This window comes from Felis catus, chromosome A2, assembly GCF_018350175.1.
Source record: "Felis catus isolate Fca126 chromosome A2, F.catus_Fca126_mat1.0, whole genome shotgun sequence".
NCBI classification, from domain to species: domain Eukaryota; kingdom Metazoa; phylum Chordata; class Mammalia; order Carnivora; family Felidae; genus Felis; species Felis catus.
Genome location: NC_058369.1, coordinates 14,665,099 through 14,679,719, shown reverse-complemented (window position 1 = coordinate 14,679,719; position 14,621 = coordinate 14,665,099). Strand labels below are relative to the sequence as shown.

Genomic DNA, 14,621 nt, shown 5'->3' with positions numbered 1-14,621 from the left:
CTGGCCGGGATGGAATCATGGGGTGCGCAGCCCTAGCCCCACACATCTCCCGCATCTCGGGCAGGGGGCGCAGGGGACGCAGTACACACTCCAGGGCCTCGGGGGCGTGGCCGAGCGGCTGAGGTGTAGTCGTGGGCGGAGCCTCTGATGAGCAGGGGCGTGTTCGCTCGCGGGCGTAGCCTCCGCTGGGCGGGGCTACGCAGAACCCGGGCGGCGGCGGCCGGGGCAGGAAATAGGGGCTGAGCCCCGCCAGCGCGAGATCCCATCCCAGACCGGGTCCCCCGCCGAGCAATCCTCTGGTCTTGTCATGGACGCAGCAGAGCCGGGTAGGCGGTCCGGGGTATGGGATCCGAGAGAGACCTCCCCCAACTGTACCCCACCTCCTAAACTGAGGCGCTTCGCCTGTCCTTTTCCGTCCAGAGACCCGGGAAAGGGGTCAGGAATGGGAAGGACACGGGAATCCTCTATTGTGGGGACCCCCAAGCCTAGAGGGGCCCAGAACACCATTCCCTGACCCCCTCCCCCTTTGGAGTCTTCACCCCGGATGCCTGGGGGAGGGAGCCCAGGAAGGGGAAGTGGCCGCTTCTGCTTCTGATATTTGTGATGGGGGGCAGGGGGAGGGCGACGCAGCAGGATCCCTACTGAGGAGGGGCCATTGCTGATCTGGGCCCCTTAGAAGGGGGACTGTGGCAGAAATGTGGCAAGGTCCGACTTGTATTTCCGGCTCTCTTTGTGTCTCTGCTGTGCACGTTGAGTGTCACACGGTCTTTATGTTCCTCTGGTTTCAGTCTGCCTGTATGTGTTTGTGCCACGGGCTCCGTGCCGGCCTCTCCCACGTGTATTTCCATCTGTCTGGCCTGAGGTCCATGTGGTTCCATTGTCAAGCTGGCTCTCTCCCCAGGGACAGTGCTGCTGCATCTGGGGCATCTGTTTTGCTGCTTTGCTTCTGGGCCCATGTGTGTGTGGGTGTCTGTTCCTCTGAGCAGCTGCCCCTGTGTTGGGTTGTGCCTGATCCATCTGCCTGCCCTGAGCTGGCTTCACCCCAGGCCACACTGCCTCCATCCTGACTCTGACACCCACCCCCATCCCTCCCCCTCCCCAAGGATCAGAACACTCTCTTTCTGTCTCCTCCCCTTCCTCCCCCCACCCCTTCAAAAAAACCGGCTAAGGGCCTACCCTAGGTGTAAGTGCTGAGAGTGGAGGGAGGCCTCCATTGGCCCATGTGTGACACTCCCCTCCCCCAGGGCTACCCCCAGCTCCAGAGAGCAGGAAGAGGTACAGTGACATCTTCCGGAGCCTGGACAACCTCGAGATCTCACTGGGGAACGTGTGAGTCTGAGCCTGGGCCACCCTCAAATCCCTAATCGTTTAGGTGCCTCACTAGGAACCTACAACGTCTGGATCCACTTACCTAATAACCTGAGAAGTCTTAAATGGGTCCCTCCAAAACACCTGAAAAATCCCCAAATCCAACCCCCCAGATCCACTGGAAATCCACAAAATGGTCCTAGGACCCCTCCCCATGTATTCTTCTTGTAACCCCTTAAAACGTTTGAGATCCTTATAATCCCACCCTATGAACCCCAGATTTACCTGGGACCTTTCAAACTCTCAAGTCCCATGACAAAAAGTCACCTAATTTCCCCCCAAACCACTCAGACCTCCCACGTACAAGAGATGTCACAGAGGTAATGTCCAGGACCATCATTCAAACTGCCCTGGGGGCCCCCAGCACCCCTAGGCAGGACAGACTGGGTGGAGGGTGGCATCTTGACACCCTTACCTCCCAGGACCCTTGAGATGCTGCCTGGAGACCCCGTGCTTTCAGGAGACCCAGAGTCTGACAAGACCCCCACAGCCACTGAGGTGAAGGGCGGGGCCAATGAGGCAGGGAGGAGGGGGCCTCCAGGAGGAGGGGCTCTAGGGGGTTGAGGCCCCTGCCCTGCTTGCTCCTGAATGCTGTCTCCCTACCTCTCAGACCAGTGAAACCGGCCTTTGGAGTGGCCTCTCCCTGGAGGGTCCGGCACCCCTTACAGGTAGGGGGCTTTGAGGCCAGGGGAGTGGGGGCAGAAAGGACTCCTTCCCTCAGCAAGTCGTCACCGACTGCCTGTTCCACGTGCCAGGGAAACAACAGTATGCGACAGAGCTGAGCCCCTGCCCTCAGGGATCCCTCAGTCTGGGTGGAGAGTCAGTATAAAATTGCAACCTGGACAAGATCATAAAAGGGTGTTTGGGGAAAGCCACAGGGTATAGAATAGTGGTCACTGGTCTGGCCTTGGGGCTCAGGGAAAGCTTCCACAGCAGCCTCGGGGGCCAGAGGTCAGAGGTCCACTCTCCTGCCCCAGGGGAAGAATTGGACCTGCGGCTCATTCGGACCAAGGGGGGTGTGGATGCAGCTCTGGAGTATGCCAAGACCTGGAGCCGCTACGCCAAGGAGCTGCTGGCCTGGACCGAGAAGAGAGCCAGCCTTGGTGAGGGTCCCTTCTACCCTGCCCCAGACCCCAGGCAGTGCCCGCACCCTGCTTAACTCAGACCCCGGCTGTCTCCCCCTGCAGAGCTAGAGTTTACCAAAAGCATCATGAAGATCGCCGAGGCTGGCAAGGTGGCAATCCACCAGCAGGTAGCTGTGACCAGATCCCCCCGCCCCGATCCCCTAGATCCTCGGCGTCCCCCAACACCTACTCTCCCACCCCAGAGCCATATGCCACTGCAGTACATCTACACCCTGTTTCTGGAACATGACCTCAGCCTGGGAGCCCTGGCCATGGAAACAGTGGCCCAGCAGAAAAGAAATTTCTCCCAGGTGAGGGGGCCCGGCCGCACACCTTAGTCCATCCCCACCTCCCCCAGGAGGAAGGCAAGGTTACCATCCAGGCTGTTTTGCTGATGAGGAAGCTCAGGCCCAGGGATGCTGAGGAACTTGCCCAAGGTCACCCAGCAGAGATTCAAACCAGGCTTCCTGTACAATTGCAAAACTGTGCTTTTGCTCGTTTGCAGGGCTTGGGGGGAAAAGTGTCGAGTGTTCACAGGCAGAGAGCTTTGGCATCTCTGGGGCCAGGCTTTAGCAAGGATGAGGTGGGGACACTGCAGGGAGAGGGGGTGGGGAGCGTGCAGACCCAGAAAAGGGTCCAGAGGATGAAAGGCACGCGGTAGCGGGAAGCAGAAAGACCGGGTGGCCCTGAGGCAGCACCCCCATCTGTCCCCCTTGCCAGCCCCTGGCAGCCAAACGAACTGAGATCGAGAAGTGGCGGAAGGAGTTTAAGGAGCAGTGGCTGAAAGAGCAGAAGCGGATGGTGAGGCCTGGCAGGGTGGGTACCAGCGTGCGGCTGGTGGATGAGAGGAAGCGGTGCTGATCTATCCCCTTCTGTCCCTGTCCCCGCCCCCCACGACCCCAGAATGAGGCGGTGCAGGCACTGCGGAGGGCCCAGCAACAGTACCTGCAGCGCAGCGAGGACCTGTGGGTTCGCTCCCAGGCGTCCCCTGAGGACCCGGCACCCCAGGCCTCGCCAGGACCCAGCAAACAGCAGGAGCGGCGGCGGCGATCACGAGAGGAGGCTCAGGCCAAGGTGGGGACCTGGCCCTGTGCCCCCCCCCCCAGCACTTCAGTGCGCCCCACCCCACACTCCATCTCACCGGTGCCCCGGCCTCGGTTTCCCCAGGCACAGGAGGCCTTGGCGCTGTACCAGGCCTGTGTCCGTGAGGCCAACGCACGGCAGCAGGACCTGGAGGCCGCCAAGCAGCGGATCGTGTCGCATGTGCGCAAGCTGGTGCTGCAGGGGGATGAAGTGCTGAGGCGGGTGAGGCCTTTTCCCACTGCCGCCCCCCAGCTGAGGGCCCCCTGCCCCTAACCCTTCTCCAGGGCGCCAGAACTCCACCCTAGACAACAAGTTTCCACCCTCAGTCCCTGAGGGCACCTCGGCCTCTCGAGTTCTGCCCACCCCCCACCCCTGCCCTTACCCCACTCCATCCAGGCCAGGCTCTGATCACACCCTCCTCCCTAAGCTGTCCCCAAACCCTGACCATGCTGGTGTCTCTAAAGTTCAGGCTCTGCTCCTCTCTCACTGTAGTCTGCTCCCCACAGGTGACCCTGGGACTGTTAGGGCTTCGAGGGGCGCAAGCAGAGCGTGGTCCCCGTGCCTTCTCTGCCCTGGCTGAGTGCTGTGAGCCCTTTGAGCCTGGCCAGCGCTACCAGGAGTACGTGAGGGCGCTGCGGCCCGAGGCCCCACCACCCCCGCCGCCTGCCTTCTCCTTCCAGGAGTTCGTGCCCACTGCACACAGGTGGGCCCCCTGGGAGCAGGGTCAGGAATGAGATCCAGAGACACAGTTTCAGGCTGTTGGAGCCACCAGGCTGAGTACTCAGGGTCAGGAAACTCAATGAGGTTTTGAGTTCTTGGATTAATACCGAGGCTCTTATTTTGGGGGAGGGGTCCCAGTTCTGGGAGAGTCCGAACTTCAGGGTCACTGTACTGGGTGCTCACTGGTGTCAAGGCTTGCAGCAGACCCAAGTGCTTGGATTTGGGTCCTAAATGCAATGCCTAGGTGATCTCATCCCAGGGCAGTTTCCGGGTTATCAGAGCCCTCACACTTCTCCTTTCAGCTCCCCTCTGGACACAAGAAAGAAGCTCTCTGGCCCCCTACCCCCACGGCTGGATGAGAGCGCGGCCGAGGCAGGCCCTTGGGATGATGTAGGCACAGGCTGCCAGGGTGAGTTCAGTGAGGGGTGGGCAGGAGTGGTGCTGGGGCAGGGGTCCATCCTAACTGACCTGTTCCCTTCTAGGGACTCCAGGCCCCACTCCAAGCAGCGACGTGGACAGCGTGGGTGGTAGCAGTGAGTCTCGGTCCCTGGACTCTCCCACTTCCAGCCCAGGTGGGGCCGGGACCTGACCGTAACCCATTCCCTACGTCTAACCGCCCTCCAGACCCTGGCCAGGCTCTGACCCTCAGTCTCTAACCTATCACTTGACCTCTGACCTACCTGCACTCCTGACCTATTTCCTATATCCTCTGATTCATTCTCTTGAGCTAATTTCTGAACTGCCGCCCAGATCGCTGACCCATTTCTGCAACCCCTAACCTCTGCCTTGAACTCCCTCCTGATCTCTAACCGTTATCCCAAGGGCATCTGTGGGTGGTTCTGGAAAGCCTAAAAACCAGGCATATCTCCTTAGCCCTGGCGCTTCCTAATGACCCCTGTGACCCCCGACCTCTGTGACCCTATGACTCCAGGCCCCGGCACAAGGCGGTTGGTGAAGGTGTCATCCACAGGCACCGAGTCCTCAGATGACTTTGAGGAGCGAGACCCTGGTGAGGCTGGAAGCAGGTGGGGCATGGCAGGGGGTGGACCAGGCACCCCTGACCCTGTATCCCCACAGACCTGGGAGATGGGCTGGAGAACGGCTCAGGAAGCCCCTTCAGGAAGTGGACACTATCTGGCGCAGCCCAGACCCACCGACTGCGGCGGCTACGGGGCCCAGCCAAGTGCCGCGAGTGTGAAGCCTTCATGGTCAGCGGGATTGAGTGTGAGGAGGTGCGGCCTGGGCCCATGAGCCAGTGACCTGTTATGACCCCAGTGACCTCCCTGACCCCAGGCACCTGACCTGAAATCCCTATGACCTTTCTGCCCTTGGGACCTGCCCTGATCTAAAGATGTCCTATGAGCCCCCTGCCCCTGAGGATCCCTACGACCTTCTCTTCCCCTGCTGACCTCTGATGACCTCCTTGACCCTATAACCTTCCCTTCAGTGCTTTCTGACCTGCCACAAGCGGTGCCTGGAGACTCTACTGATCCTCTGTGGACATAAGCGACTCCCCGCCCGGACTGCCCTCTTTGGAGTTGACTTCCTGCAGCTGCCCAGGGACTTCCCGGAGGAGGTGCCCTTTGTGATCACCAGGTGCACGGCCGAGATAGAACAGCGTGCCCTGGGTGTGCAGGTGCCGCCTTGACTCTTGACCATCCCCAATAGTGACCTGGTCCTCTTGATGGCTGTATCGTAAGCCAGATGTCCATTTCCTGCCTTGCCCTGCAGGGCATTTATCGGATCAGCGGGTCCCGGGTCCGCGTGGAGCGGCTATGCCAGGCTTTCGAGAATGGCCGAGGGTTGGTGGACATGTCAGGAAACTCCCCTCACGATGTCTCGAGCGTCCTCAAGCGATTCCTCCAGGAGGTGGGTACTCAGTGGCTCAGGGGTAGGGGCCGGGCGGGCTCAGGCTGAGGACCCTCTGCAGCCCACCCACACCCATGTCCCTCCCACCATTCCACCCTCAGCTCACTGACCCCGTGGTCCCCTTCCACCTCTACGACGCCTTCATCTCTCTGGCTAAGACCCTGCATGCAGACCCTGGGCACGACCCTGGGACCCCCAGCCCCAGCCCTGAGGTTATCTGCTCGCTGAAGACCCTCTTGGTGCAGCTGCCTGACTCTAACTACAGCACCCTGCGGCACCTGGTGGCCCATCTGTTCAGGTGTGCACTGTCCCTGACCTTGAAATGTGATTTCTGACCTAAGGCACGGATCTGTGACCCTGTCCCTGGACATATGACTACTCATCTCTGGGACTGACCCCTGCCACTGGCTTCTGACCTTTGCATGTGTTTTCTGAGCTCTGAATCTTAATAGATGACTCCAGACTTTGGGTGCTGACCCCTGATCTCCATTGCTAGGCATGTAGCTGCTGGTCTCAATGACCGGGACCACTTACCCAGGACTTGGGCAAGTGGCCGCTAGCCTGGCCTACAGCTCCTCCCTGATGACCAATGACCACGCATGCCATGCCCTGACCCTTTTCCTCATACTGTCCCCAGGGTGGCTGCACAGTTTGAGGAAAACAAGATGTCTGCCAACAACCTGGGCATTGTGTTTGGGCCAACGCTGCTGCGGCCACCAGACGGTCCAGGGGCAGCTGGTGCTGGCCCTGTCACCTGCCTACTAGACTCTGGGCACCAGGCTCAGCTCATTGAGTTCCTCATTGTTAACTACGAGCAAATCTTTGGGATGGACGACCTCCCCGTGGCCACTGAGCCTCCACCCCAAGACCCCAGTCCAGCTCCTGGGGCTCTCACAATCAACCCCCAGCCACCACCCTCATACCCTGCCTCAGATCCCCTGCCCTCAGTCCTAACCTCGGACCCCAACCCAGACCCTGATCCCCACAGTACCTTGGAGAAGCATCCTGAAGCTACGCCTCCTGAGGTAGGAACCCACTGGGCCCACAGACGGGTAGGCCTTCTCTGCATTTAAGCGTCTCACTCTCCTGTCTCCCTTCCTTCCTTTGCCTTTAAAATTTCCTCTTTCATCCCCTTTCTCCCTTCCTTATTTACCTTGTGCTCATTCTGGAAGGAAAAGAGAGGAATGGAACGGGGGGGGTAATAAGGGAGGAACAACAAGGTATAGCTCTGCAGTTACTAACAAGGGTGATCATTTATTCCTTCAACAGAACATTTGTTGAACACCTAGTGTGTACCGAGCATTGTTGTAGCAGGCATTACACATACATCAGTGAGTAAATTATTGAGAGACCCCATCCTTTTGGTGACTGCACTCTAGTGGGGAAGAGACCAACAATAAAAAAAAAAAAATAGGATAGAGACAAAGTCAGGACATTACAAGGTGACAAGTACTATGGAGAAAAGAAAGGGTAGCATAAAGTAAGGGACACTGGGGGCACCAAGGAGAGGTGGAGGGCAGCTTGTAGCAGTAAATAGGATTCTGTGGGCTGGTCCCATGGAGAAGGTGGATTCGAGCAAGGACTGGAACAATGTGGGAACAATCTGGGGAACGGTGTTCCAAAGAGAGCAGCCGGTGCAAATGCCCCAAGGTAAGAACATTCCTGGTGTGTGTAGGGCACAGCCCCAAGCCGTAATGAATTACTGAGGAGAAGGTGCTAGAAAGTGAAGCCAAAGAGGGGTCTTAATGCCTTTAATGCCCTTAATGCCACGCAGACCGTGCACCTACTATGCATGGGCACTGCATAAGCGTCCTATCATCCTCACCACGGCTGTGAGAGGTAGACACTGTTAGTGAAAACCATTTACAGACGAGACTCCTACAGGGGGCTTCCCTGTCCCTCGGGTCCTGATACACATATCATTCCTTAGAACATGGACCTCCCCCCGACAAGCAGCCCGGAACTGGCGAAGGAGCAGTCAGTGAGTTCTGGGTCTCTGAGAAATGGAATGGTTCAGAAAGTGCTTGGGACATGTGGAAAGAACTCCAGCAGCTATTAGCATTTAACTAAAGGATGAACTGAAGGATACACAGATCAACTGAAAAGCAGGTGCAAGGTTGCAGAGAAGGAGGGAGACAGGTAGTTCCCCTGGTCCTAATGTGGACGTGGCTGAGTCACTCCCTGGGCTGGCCCTCTGCTGAGCAAGGGCATTCCTGCCTTCATGGAGCCCCCAGTCGAAATTAATAACATTGCTCTGCACGAGGGGACAAGCAGTACACTGTTAAGGGCATCGTCTCCCCAGATACCCAAACTGCCAAAGATCTTTTGCATGTGGAACAAACTCTCAGGTTTCCCAAGAGTCTCAAAGAACTGGAATTTTATTGTTGGGGTTTTGGTCTTCGGTTTGTTCCTGTAGATTCCAGTTCCACAGAGTGACGACGGAGAAGTGGCTGATGACACCAAAGAGGAAGGAGAGGAAGGTGAGTAAGTAGGGGGGAGCCCAGGAGTTATAGGGATATCCTTGCTTGGGGTGGCTTAGCTGAGAGATGACTCCCAGGAGATACCCTGAGGACTTAGGGATGCTCAGCACTGACCACCCCAACCCACAGTGTCCAGCCAAGGTCCAGAGGACTCACTCCTGGGAACACAATCCCGTGGTCACTTCAGCCGCCAGCCAGTGAAATATCCCCGGGGCGGCGTTCGGCCAGTCACCCACCAGCTGTCCAGCTTGGCCCTGGTGGCTTCCAAATTGTGCGAGGAGACCCTTGTGACATCAGTGCCCCGAGGAAGCTTGCGGAGGAGGGGACCTGGCCCTACCGCCTCCTCCCCTGAGGGCAGCCCTCTGCGCCGCACCCCGCTGCCCAAGCATTTTGAGATCACCCAAGAGACAGCCCGGCTACTCTCCAAGCTACACAGCGAGGCTGTGCCCAAGGCCACCTGCTGCCCAGACTCCCAACCTGAGGAAGTCGAGGACCATCTCTGACCATCCCAGCATTCTGACCAAGGGGGAAAGGACTCAGAAGGTGTTTGTTCAGCTGGGGTGTCTGGAGAGTTCCTGTAAGGAAAGACTACATGGCCTCAGGTACTAAAACCCTTTTGGAGGCAATCTATCAGGATCCCTCAACTGGACACCGGTCACTGCCAAGCATCAGGGCCACTCAGGTTCAGAGAGGTTAGTCAGGGTCAATGCTCAGGGTCAATATAGGTCATGGGATTCTTGACATCCACTCTAGTCTCTGACCCCGAGAACAGGGGTGCCTTTTGCTACTTTGGTTGTGGCCACTCCCCTACCTCTGCCTGTCTTCTTAGCTGACCTCAGGTGACCAGCACTTGGGAGTGGGCAGCCCAAACTCAACATCCACGTGGTACCTGGGGTATGATGGCCTCAGAATAAACTGTGTTCTTTATACCCTTGAATGTCTTTCTTTGCCAGGGGAGGGTGATGGGAGAGATGGGTGAGGGTAGCATCCTTTGGCCCCATTTACCCACCAGAGACACCAAGGCCCGCTTTCATCCCCAAACATGCTTGAGCACCTACAGGCAGTAGGGGCTGAACCCGGGCACCAGGCTGAGTCACACCGGCCCGGCCCTCCCGGAGCTCCACGTCCCCGATCCGGTCCTGCATAATCAAACAAATATAACAAAGTGCAGATAACTGGGACAATGGGGCTGTGTGCTCTGGGCTGTGGGAGCCCAGGGCCGCCACAAGCCGGGGCCGGGCAGCGGGCAGCGCTGCCGGGGGTGGAGGGCGTGGGGGCGGGATTTTCGAGAAACTTGAGTGCTCCCGGAGGGTCACCTGGGGCCGGAGAGGTCCGAGGGGCACCGGAGGCCGCTGCGCGCGGTAGCTGAGCGCTCAAGAAACGGAGGCGGGGCGGGGGTCCCGGCTGTAGGAGCCCAGTCGGATCAGGGCGTGGCTTGGAACTCAGCGACGGATTGGACGCCAGGGAGCGGGCGGGGTGGCCGGGCGGGGGCGCGGACCCTGAGACCACCCGGAGCTGCGCCCAGGCTGCTCGAGGTCACTGCGGTAATTCTCGGGACTTGAGTGACTCAGCCCCCGGAAGGCTCGAAACTGCGTGCGTGTGGGGTGCGCGAGGACGGGGGCGGGGGTCCCGCGCCGGAAGTGGAGAGGGGCGACCGAGAGGCCGTGAGGCCTGGAGGAAATGAGGGGGCGGAGGGGGGGCTGAGGTTCCGGGAGACCTTGTCCGTACCGCAGCCGCCGGGCTCCCCCAGGTGGCAGAGACGGGGCGGGGCTCCCCCAGGTGGCGAGGGCGGGGCGCTGCGCCAAGGCAGGGGCGGGACCCCGCCTCCCGTGCTCTTTTGGCTGCCCGCGCCCAGCGCACCCGGACGCTCCTCCGCTCCCCGCCGCGGTCACCAGGCTATGGGGCTGGGGCCCGCCCCGACCCCCGGGGAGGCCGCCCCTACTGCGGCGTGACGGGCGGCCCAGGTGAGGCGGGTACTGACGGTGGTAGGTGGGCGCGGGTCCCAGGTAGGGCGCGGCACGTGCCTGCGGGGCCCGGGCCCGCCCCTTGCCCCCCTCCTCTCCTGTTCCCCAGCTCCTCCTCTAGCCTGGGGGCGCCGGGAGGCCCGGCCGGCTGCAGCCTCCCTGACCGCCCCCTTTGTCCGCGAGGGTGCCAGGGTCCTCCGACCCACTCAGAAAGGCCCGATGCCCCGCCCGCTTCGGGAGCGCTCGCGCCCAAAGCCCGCCGCCCAACTTCTGGGGCTGCCTCGCTGTCCAACTCTGATAGACTTGGTCACCTCCACGCTCTCGCACGGACAGCAGTGACCCCACCCTGCGCACACACGTCCCCTGGGCTCTGCTCCCTTCGATGATCCCAGCACCAAACAGACCCTCCCTCACTTACTTTCACAGCTCACGCCCCCTTTGTTCCTCCCTCCCCCCATCCCTAGTACAGGTTGGCCGCGCTTGGGCAGATGATTTCTTGTTGGTTTTTTGTTTGGCTTATTTTGCTTCTTTACTTGATTTTTTTTTATTTAAAAAAATTTTTTTAATGTTTGTTTTGGGAGAGAGAGAGCATCAGTAGGGGAGGGGCAGAGAGAGAGAGAGACAGACAGACAGACTCTGAAGCAGGCTCCAGGCTCTGAGCTATCAGCACAGAGCCCTACTCGGGGCTGGAACCCACAAACCACAAGATCATGACCTGAGCCAAAGCAGGCGTTTAACCGACTGGGCCACTCAGGCGCCCCTTATTTTTCTCCTTTAGATTAAAAAAGAAAAAAAAGCCAGTCATTTGATTTGGGAGATATCTTTGTAAGCGTCTTAGTAGTCAATAAGCAACCGCTGCCCATCCCCCCCGCACTCCCACCGTGTAGCTTGCTTTTCCAGGTTACCCTGGTCTCCACCAGGCCACTTTACCCTGAGGCATCTGACTTTGAGACCCTTGCCCTTCCTGTCCTGACCCTCCCCTCTGGCCGCTGCTCCTTCCTGTATCCTTCCAACAAATGCCACCTGCGCTGACCTCTCCCTCTGTGCCCCCAGATGGTCAGCATGGGCCAGTGCTACTACAATGAGACCATCGGCTTCTTCTACAACAACAGTGGCAAGGAGCTCAGCTCCCACTGGCGGCCCAAGGATGTAGTTGTGGTGGCTCTGGGGCTGACCGTCAGCGTGCTGGTGCTGCTGACCAACCTGCTGGTGATCGCGGCCATCGCCTCCAACCGCCGCTTCCACCAGCCCATTTACTACCTGCTGGGCAACCTGGCTGCAGCTGACCTCTTTGCCGGTGTGGCCTACCTCTTCCTCATGTTCCACACGGGCCCTCGCACTGCGCGGCTCTCGGTGGAGGGCTGGTTTGTGCGGCAGGGCCTGCTGGACACGAGCCTGACGGCGTCAGTGGCCACGCTGCTGGCCATCGCTGTGGAGCGGCACCGCAGTGTGATGGCCGTGCAGCTGCACAGCCGCCTGCCCCATGGCCGAGTCGTCATGCTCATCGTGGGGGTGTGGGTGGCCGCGCTGGGCCTGGGGCTGCTGCCCGCCCACTTCTGGCACTGCCTCTGTGCCCTGGACCGCTGCTCACGCATGGCCCCCCTGCTCAGCCGTTCCTACCTGGCCGTCTGGGCCCTGTCCAGCCTGCTTGTCTTCCTGCTCATGGTGGCTGTCTACACCCGCATTTTCTTCTATGTGAGGCGGAGGGTGCAGCGCATGGCAGAGCATGTCAGCTGCCACCCTCGCTACCGAGAGACCACACTCAGCCTGGTCAAGACCGTTGTCATCATTCTGGGTGAGTGAGTGCCCTCAGCTGGCCCAGGGTGGCAGGACCCCTGCTTCCCCCACCCAACTCCCACGACACAAGGGAGGGGAGGATTTGGGTGGGGAATGTTCTCCAAGGAGGTGACATCTGAGCAGAGACCTGAAAGCTGGGGAAGGGAAGAGTTCCAGGCAGAGGGGACAGAAGGTGAGAGCCCCGCAGGACTGGGCCAGTGTCTCCAAAGAGGAGGCCGGCGTGGCTGGAGAGAAGCAAGAGAGAAGGTCAGCATCGCCTCGAAGGGCACAGGCAAGAGTCAGATTTTGTTCTGAGTTCTGGGGGAAGAAGCCCTTAAGAGTTCTTAGCAGGGAGGAACCAGATCAGTCTGGCTGTTGAGTAGTCTGAGTGGGGGAGGCGGCAAGGTGTATCCCAGGAGGATACACCCCCATACCCCAAGATCAAAGAGTGCCTCTTCCCTACGATCCCCTCCCTCCCCGCCCCAAGTAACTGGCCTGTCCCACAGTGACCTCCTTTTCCCCACAGAACCAGCCTCCATGTAGAAATGCCCAGCACCCTATCTACCGTGTACCGGTTAGGAAAGGTATCCCTCTGGCCGACAGATCAGAGAACCGTGTCCGGCCGCTCTTGCCCTGCAACAGTGGCCGTTGTCTGAGCTCCAGAGACCCCTCCAGCCCTGAGCTCTAAGCTGTGGGCGCCAGGCCCCCTGCTAGCCGGCTCTGCTTACCTCAGGCTCCATCCTGCAGGGGCGTTCGTGGTCTGCTGGACGCCGGGCCAGGTGGTGCTGCTTCTGGACGGTCTGGACTGCAAGTCCTGCAATGTTCTGGCTGTGGAGAAGTATTTCCTGCTCTTGGCTGAGGCCAACTCACTGGTCAATGCCGTGGTGTACTCGTGCCGAGATGCTGAGATGCGCCGCACCTTCCGCCGCCTCCTCTGCTGTCTGTGCCTTCGCCGGTCCACGCACGAGTCTGCCCGCTACGCACCCTCCACCCGAACGGGTGCCAGCACTCGCATCATGCTTCCTGAGAATGGCCATCCCCTGATGGACTCCACCCTTTAGCCAACCTGGGACTTCACTGGGGTGCCGCAGATGCCAGATCGTAGCCCCTGACCACTCGTGGACGCACCTGGCTCTCCCCAATCTGCAGGACAGACTTAAAGGCAGACCCCCAGTCTGCCGTGGCACAACTCCACTGCCAGTCTCCCCCAGGCACACAGCTCTGCCTGCTCCGGGGGCCTGGGGGTGTGGGGTCACCTCTGAATGCCCAGGAGAAAAGTCAGATGGGGTTCAGGAATCTGCTAATTAATCATCTCAGGTTTTGGGGGTTTTAACTGACATTTTCTATTTTTACCACACATCCCTGGTAAACCCTGTGGACTGCTTCCTTGTCTGTGGTGATGTGGGTGTCAAAGATGGGACAGATGAGGCCACCCCGCCCAGTGAGACAGGGTGACACGGACCGTGGATGCACCATCTGCCTGAAGCTGATTCTTTAGGGGCGCAGACTGAGGGGTGCTGAGTGTGATCTGGGAAAAGGTTTGTGGCCCCTTGCAGCCTCTGGGGTCTTGTCAGTCCGTTATTAGAATCGAGGGGGTCTGTGGGGGAGAGCATGATATAAGGAGTAAGTCTTTCCACTGAGGTCTCCAGAGCATTTTCTATCAACAACTCAGAGAGTCCCGTCTGTCCCTGTGTCCCAGAATTGTCCGCCTCAGCTCAGGCTAGGCTGGGATCTCCTCAGCCCTGTTCTCTTTCATCTTTGATCTCTGCGCGGCTGTTACTCTCTCTTTTTTAAGTCATCTCTACATCCAACATGGGGCTCAAACTCACAACCCCAAGATCAGGAATCGCATGTTCTACCGACTGAGCCAGCCAGGTGCCCCACTCCATTTCTCTTGTTGGAGGTCTTACACGCATTCTCTTCGCCTCGGTCTCCTCTGCCTGTTCCCCTGCCTCGAATTCACCCTCTTTCTCCTTCCTGCCCTTTCGTCTGAGTCCAGGTTATTAATAGTCAGGTGTGTCCATCCCCTTCCCTGCCCCCCCGACCAAGGGGAGTAGGGTCCATGGAGCAGGATGCCGGATTTGAGAGTTGCCATTTCCCAGGCTCCTCTGATGTGCCCGGCACTCTGATAAGCACTGTAGTTGCGTTATTTAATCATCACTTGCATCTTGTGGTGCAGGTATGACACTTACTTTCACAGGACAGGAGCTCAGAGGGGTTGCCATCTGGCCTGTGGT

The 14,621-nt window shown here is 59.2% G+C and overlaps 2 protein-coding genes and 1 long non-coding RNA gene across 5 annotated transcripts; 2 read left to right on the top strand and 1 right to left on the bottom strand.

Moving 5' to 3' along the window:
- The first annotated feature begins 170 nt into the window (after positions 1-170).
- GMIP (GEM interacting protein) lies at positions 171-9,573 on the top strand. Of its 3 annotated transcripts, XM_019820297.3 has the most exons (22): positions 171-326; positions 1,245-1,329; positions 1,791-1,866; positions 1,979-2,036; positions 2,346-2,471; positions 2,556-2,620; positions 2,696-2,803; positions 3,213-3,293; positions 3,396-3,566; positions 3,660-3,797; positions 4,082-4,278; positions 4,598-4,704; positions 4,778-4,867; positions 5,227-5,304; positions 5,373-5,527; positions 5,743-5,931; positions 6,027-6,164; positions 6,266-6,462; positions 6,802-7,189; positions 8,095-8,145; positions 8,581-8,644; positions 8,774-9,573. In XM_019820297.3, exons 1-22 carry the CDS (start codon positions 308-310, stop codon positions 9,145-9,147), a joined length of 2,955 nt encoding a protein of 984 aa, XP_019675856.1. In that variant the 5' UTR covers positions 171-307; the 3' UTR covers positions 9,148-9,573. The 3 variants fall into 3 exon arrangements, with proteins under 3 accessions (XP_019675856.1, XP_044904865.1, XP_003982177.1); XM_045048930.1 differs by lacking the exon at positions 6,266-6,462 and having other exon boundaries at positions 5,743-5,891; XM_003982128.5 differs by lacking the exon at positions 8,095-8,145.
- LOC123382816 lies at positions 8,525-10,326 on the bottom strand. The gene is made up of 2 exons (XR_006591825.1): positions 9,961-10,326; positions 8,525-9,783 (listed from the first exon to the last, which is right to left on the bottom strand). It is a non-coding gene; the product is annotated as an uncharacterized LOC123382816 (long non-coding RNA).
- A 139-nt stretch (positions 10,327-10,465) lies between these two features.
- On the top strand, positions 10,466-13,587 carry LPAR2 (lysophosphatidic acid receptor 2). The gene is made up of 3 exons (XM_023247902.2): positions 10,466-10,608; positions 11,662-12,403; positions 13,132-13,587. The coding sequence occupies exons 2-3, from the start codon at positions 11,662-11,664 to the stop codon at positions 13,443-13,445; spliced, it is 1,056 nt and encodes a 351-aa protein (XP_023103670.1). The 5' UTR covers positions 10,466-10,608; the 3' UTR covers positions 13,446-13,587.
- Positions 13,588-14,621: the final 1,034 nt, after the last annotated feature.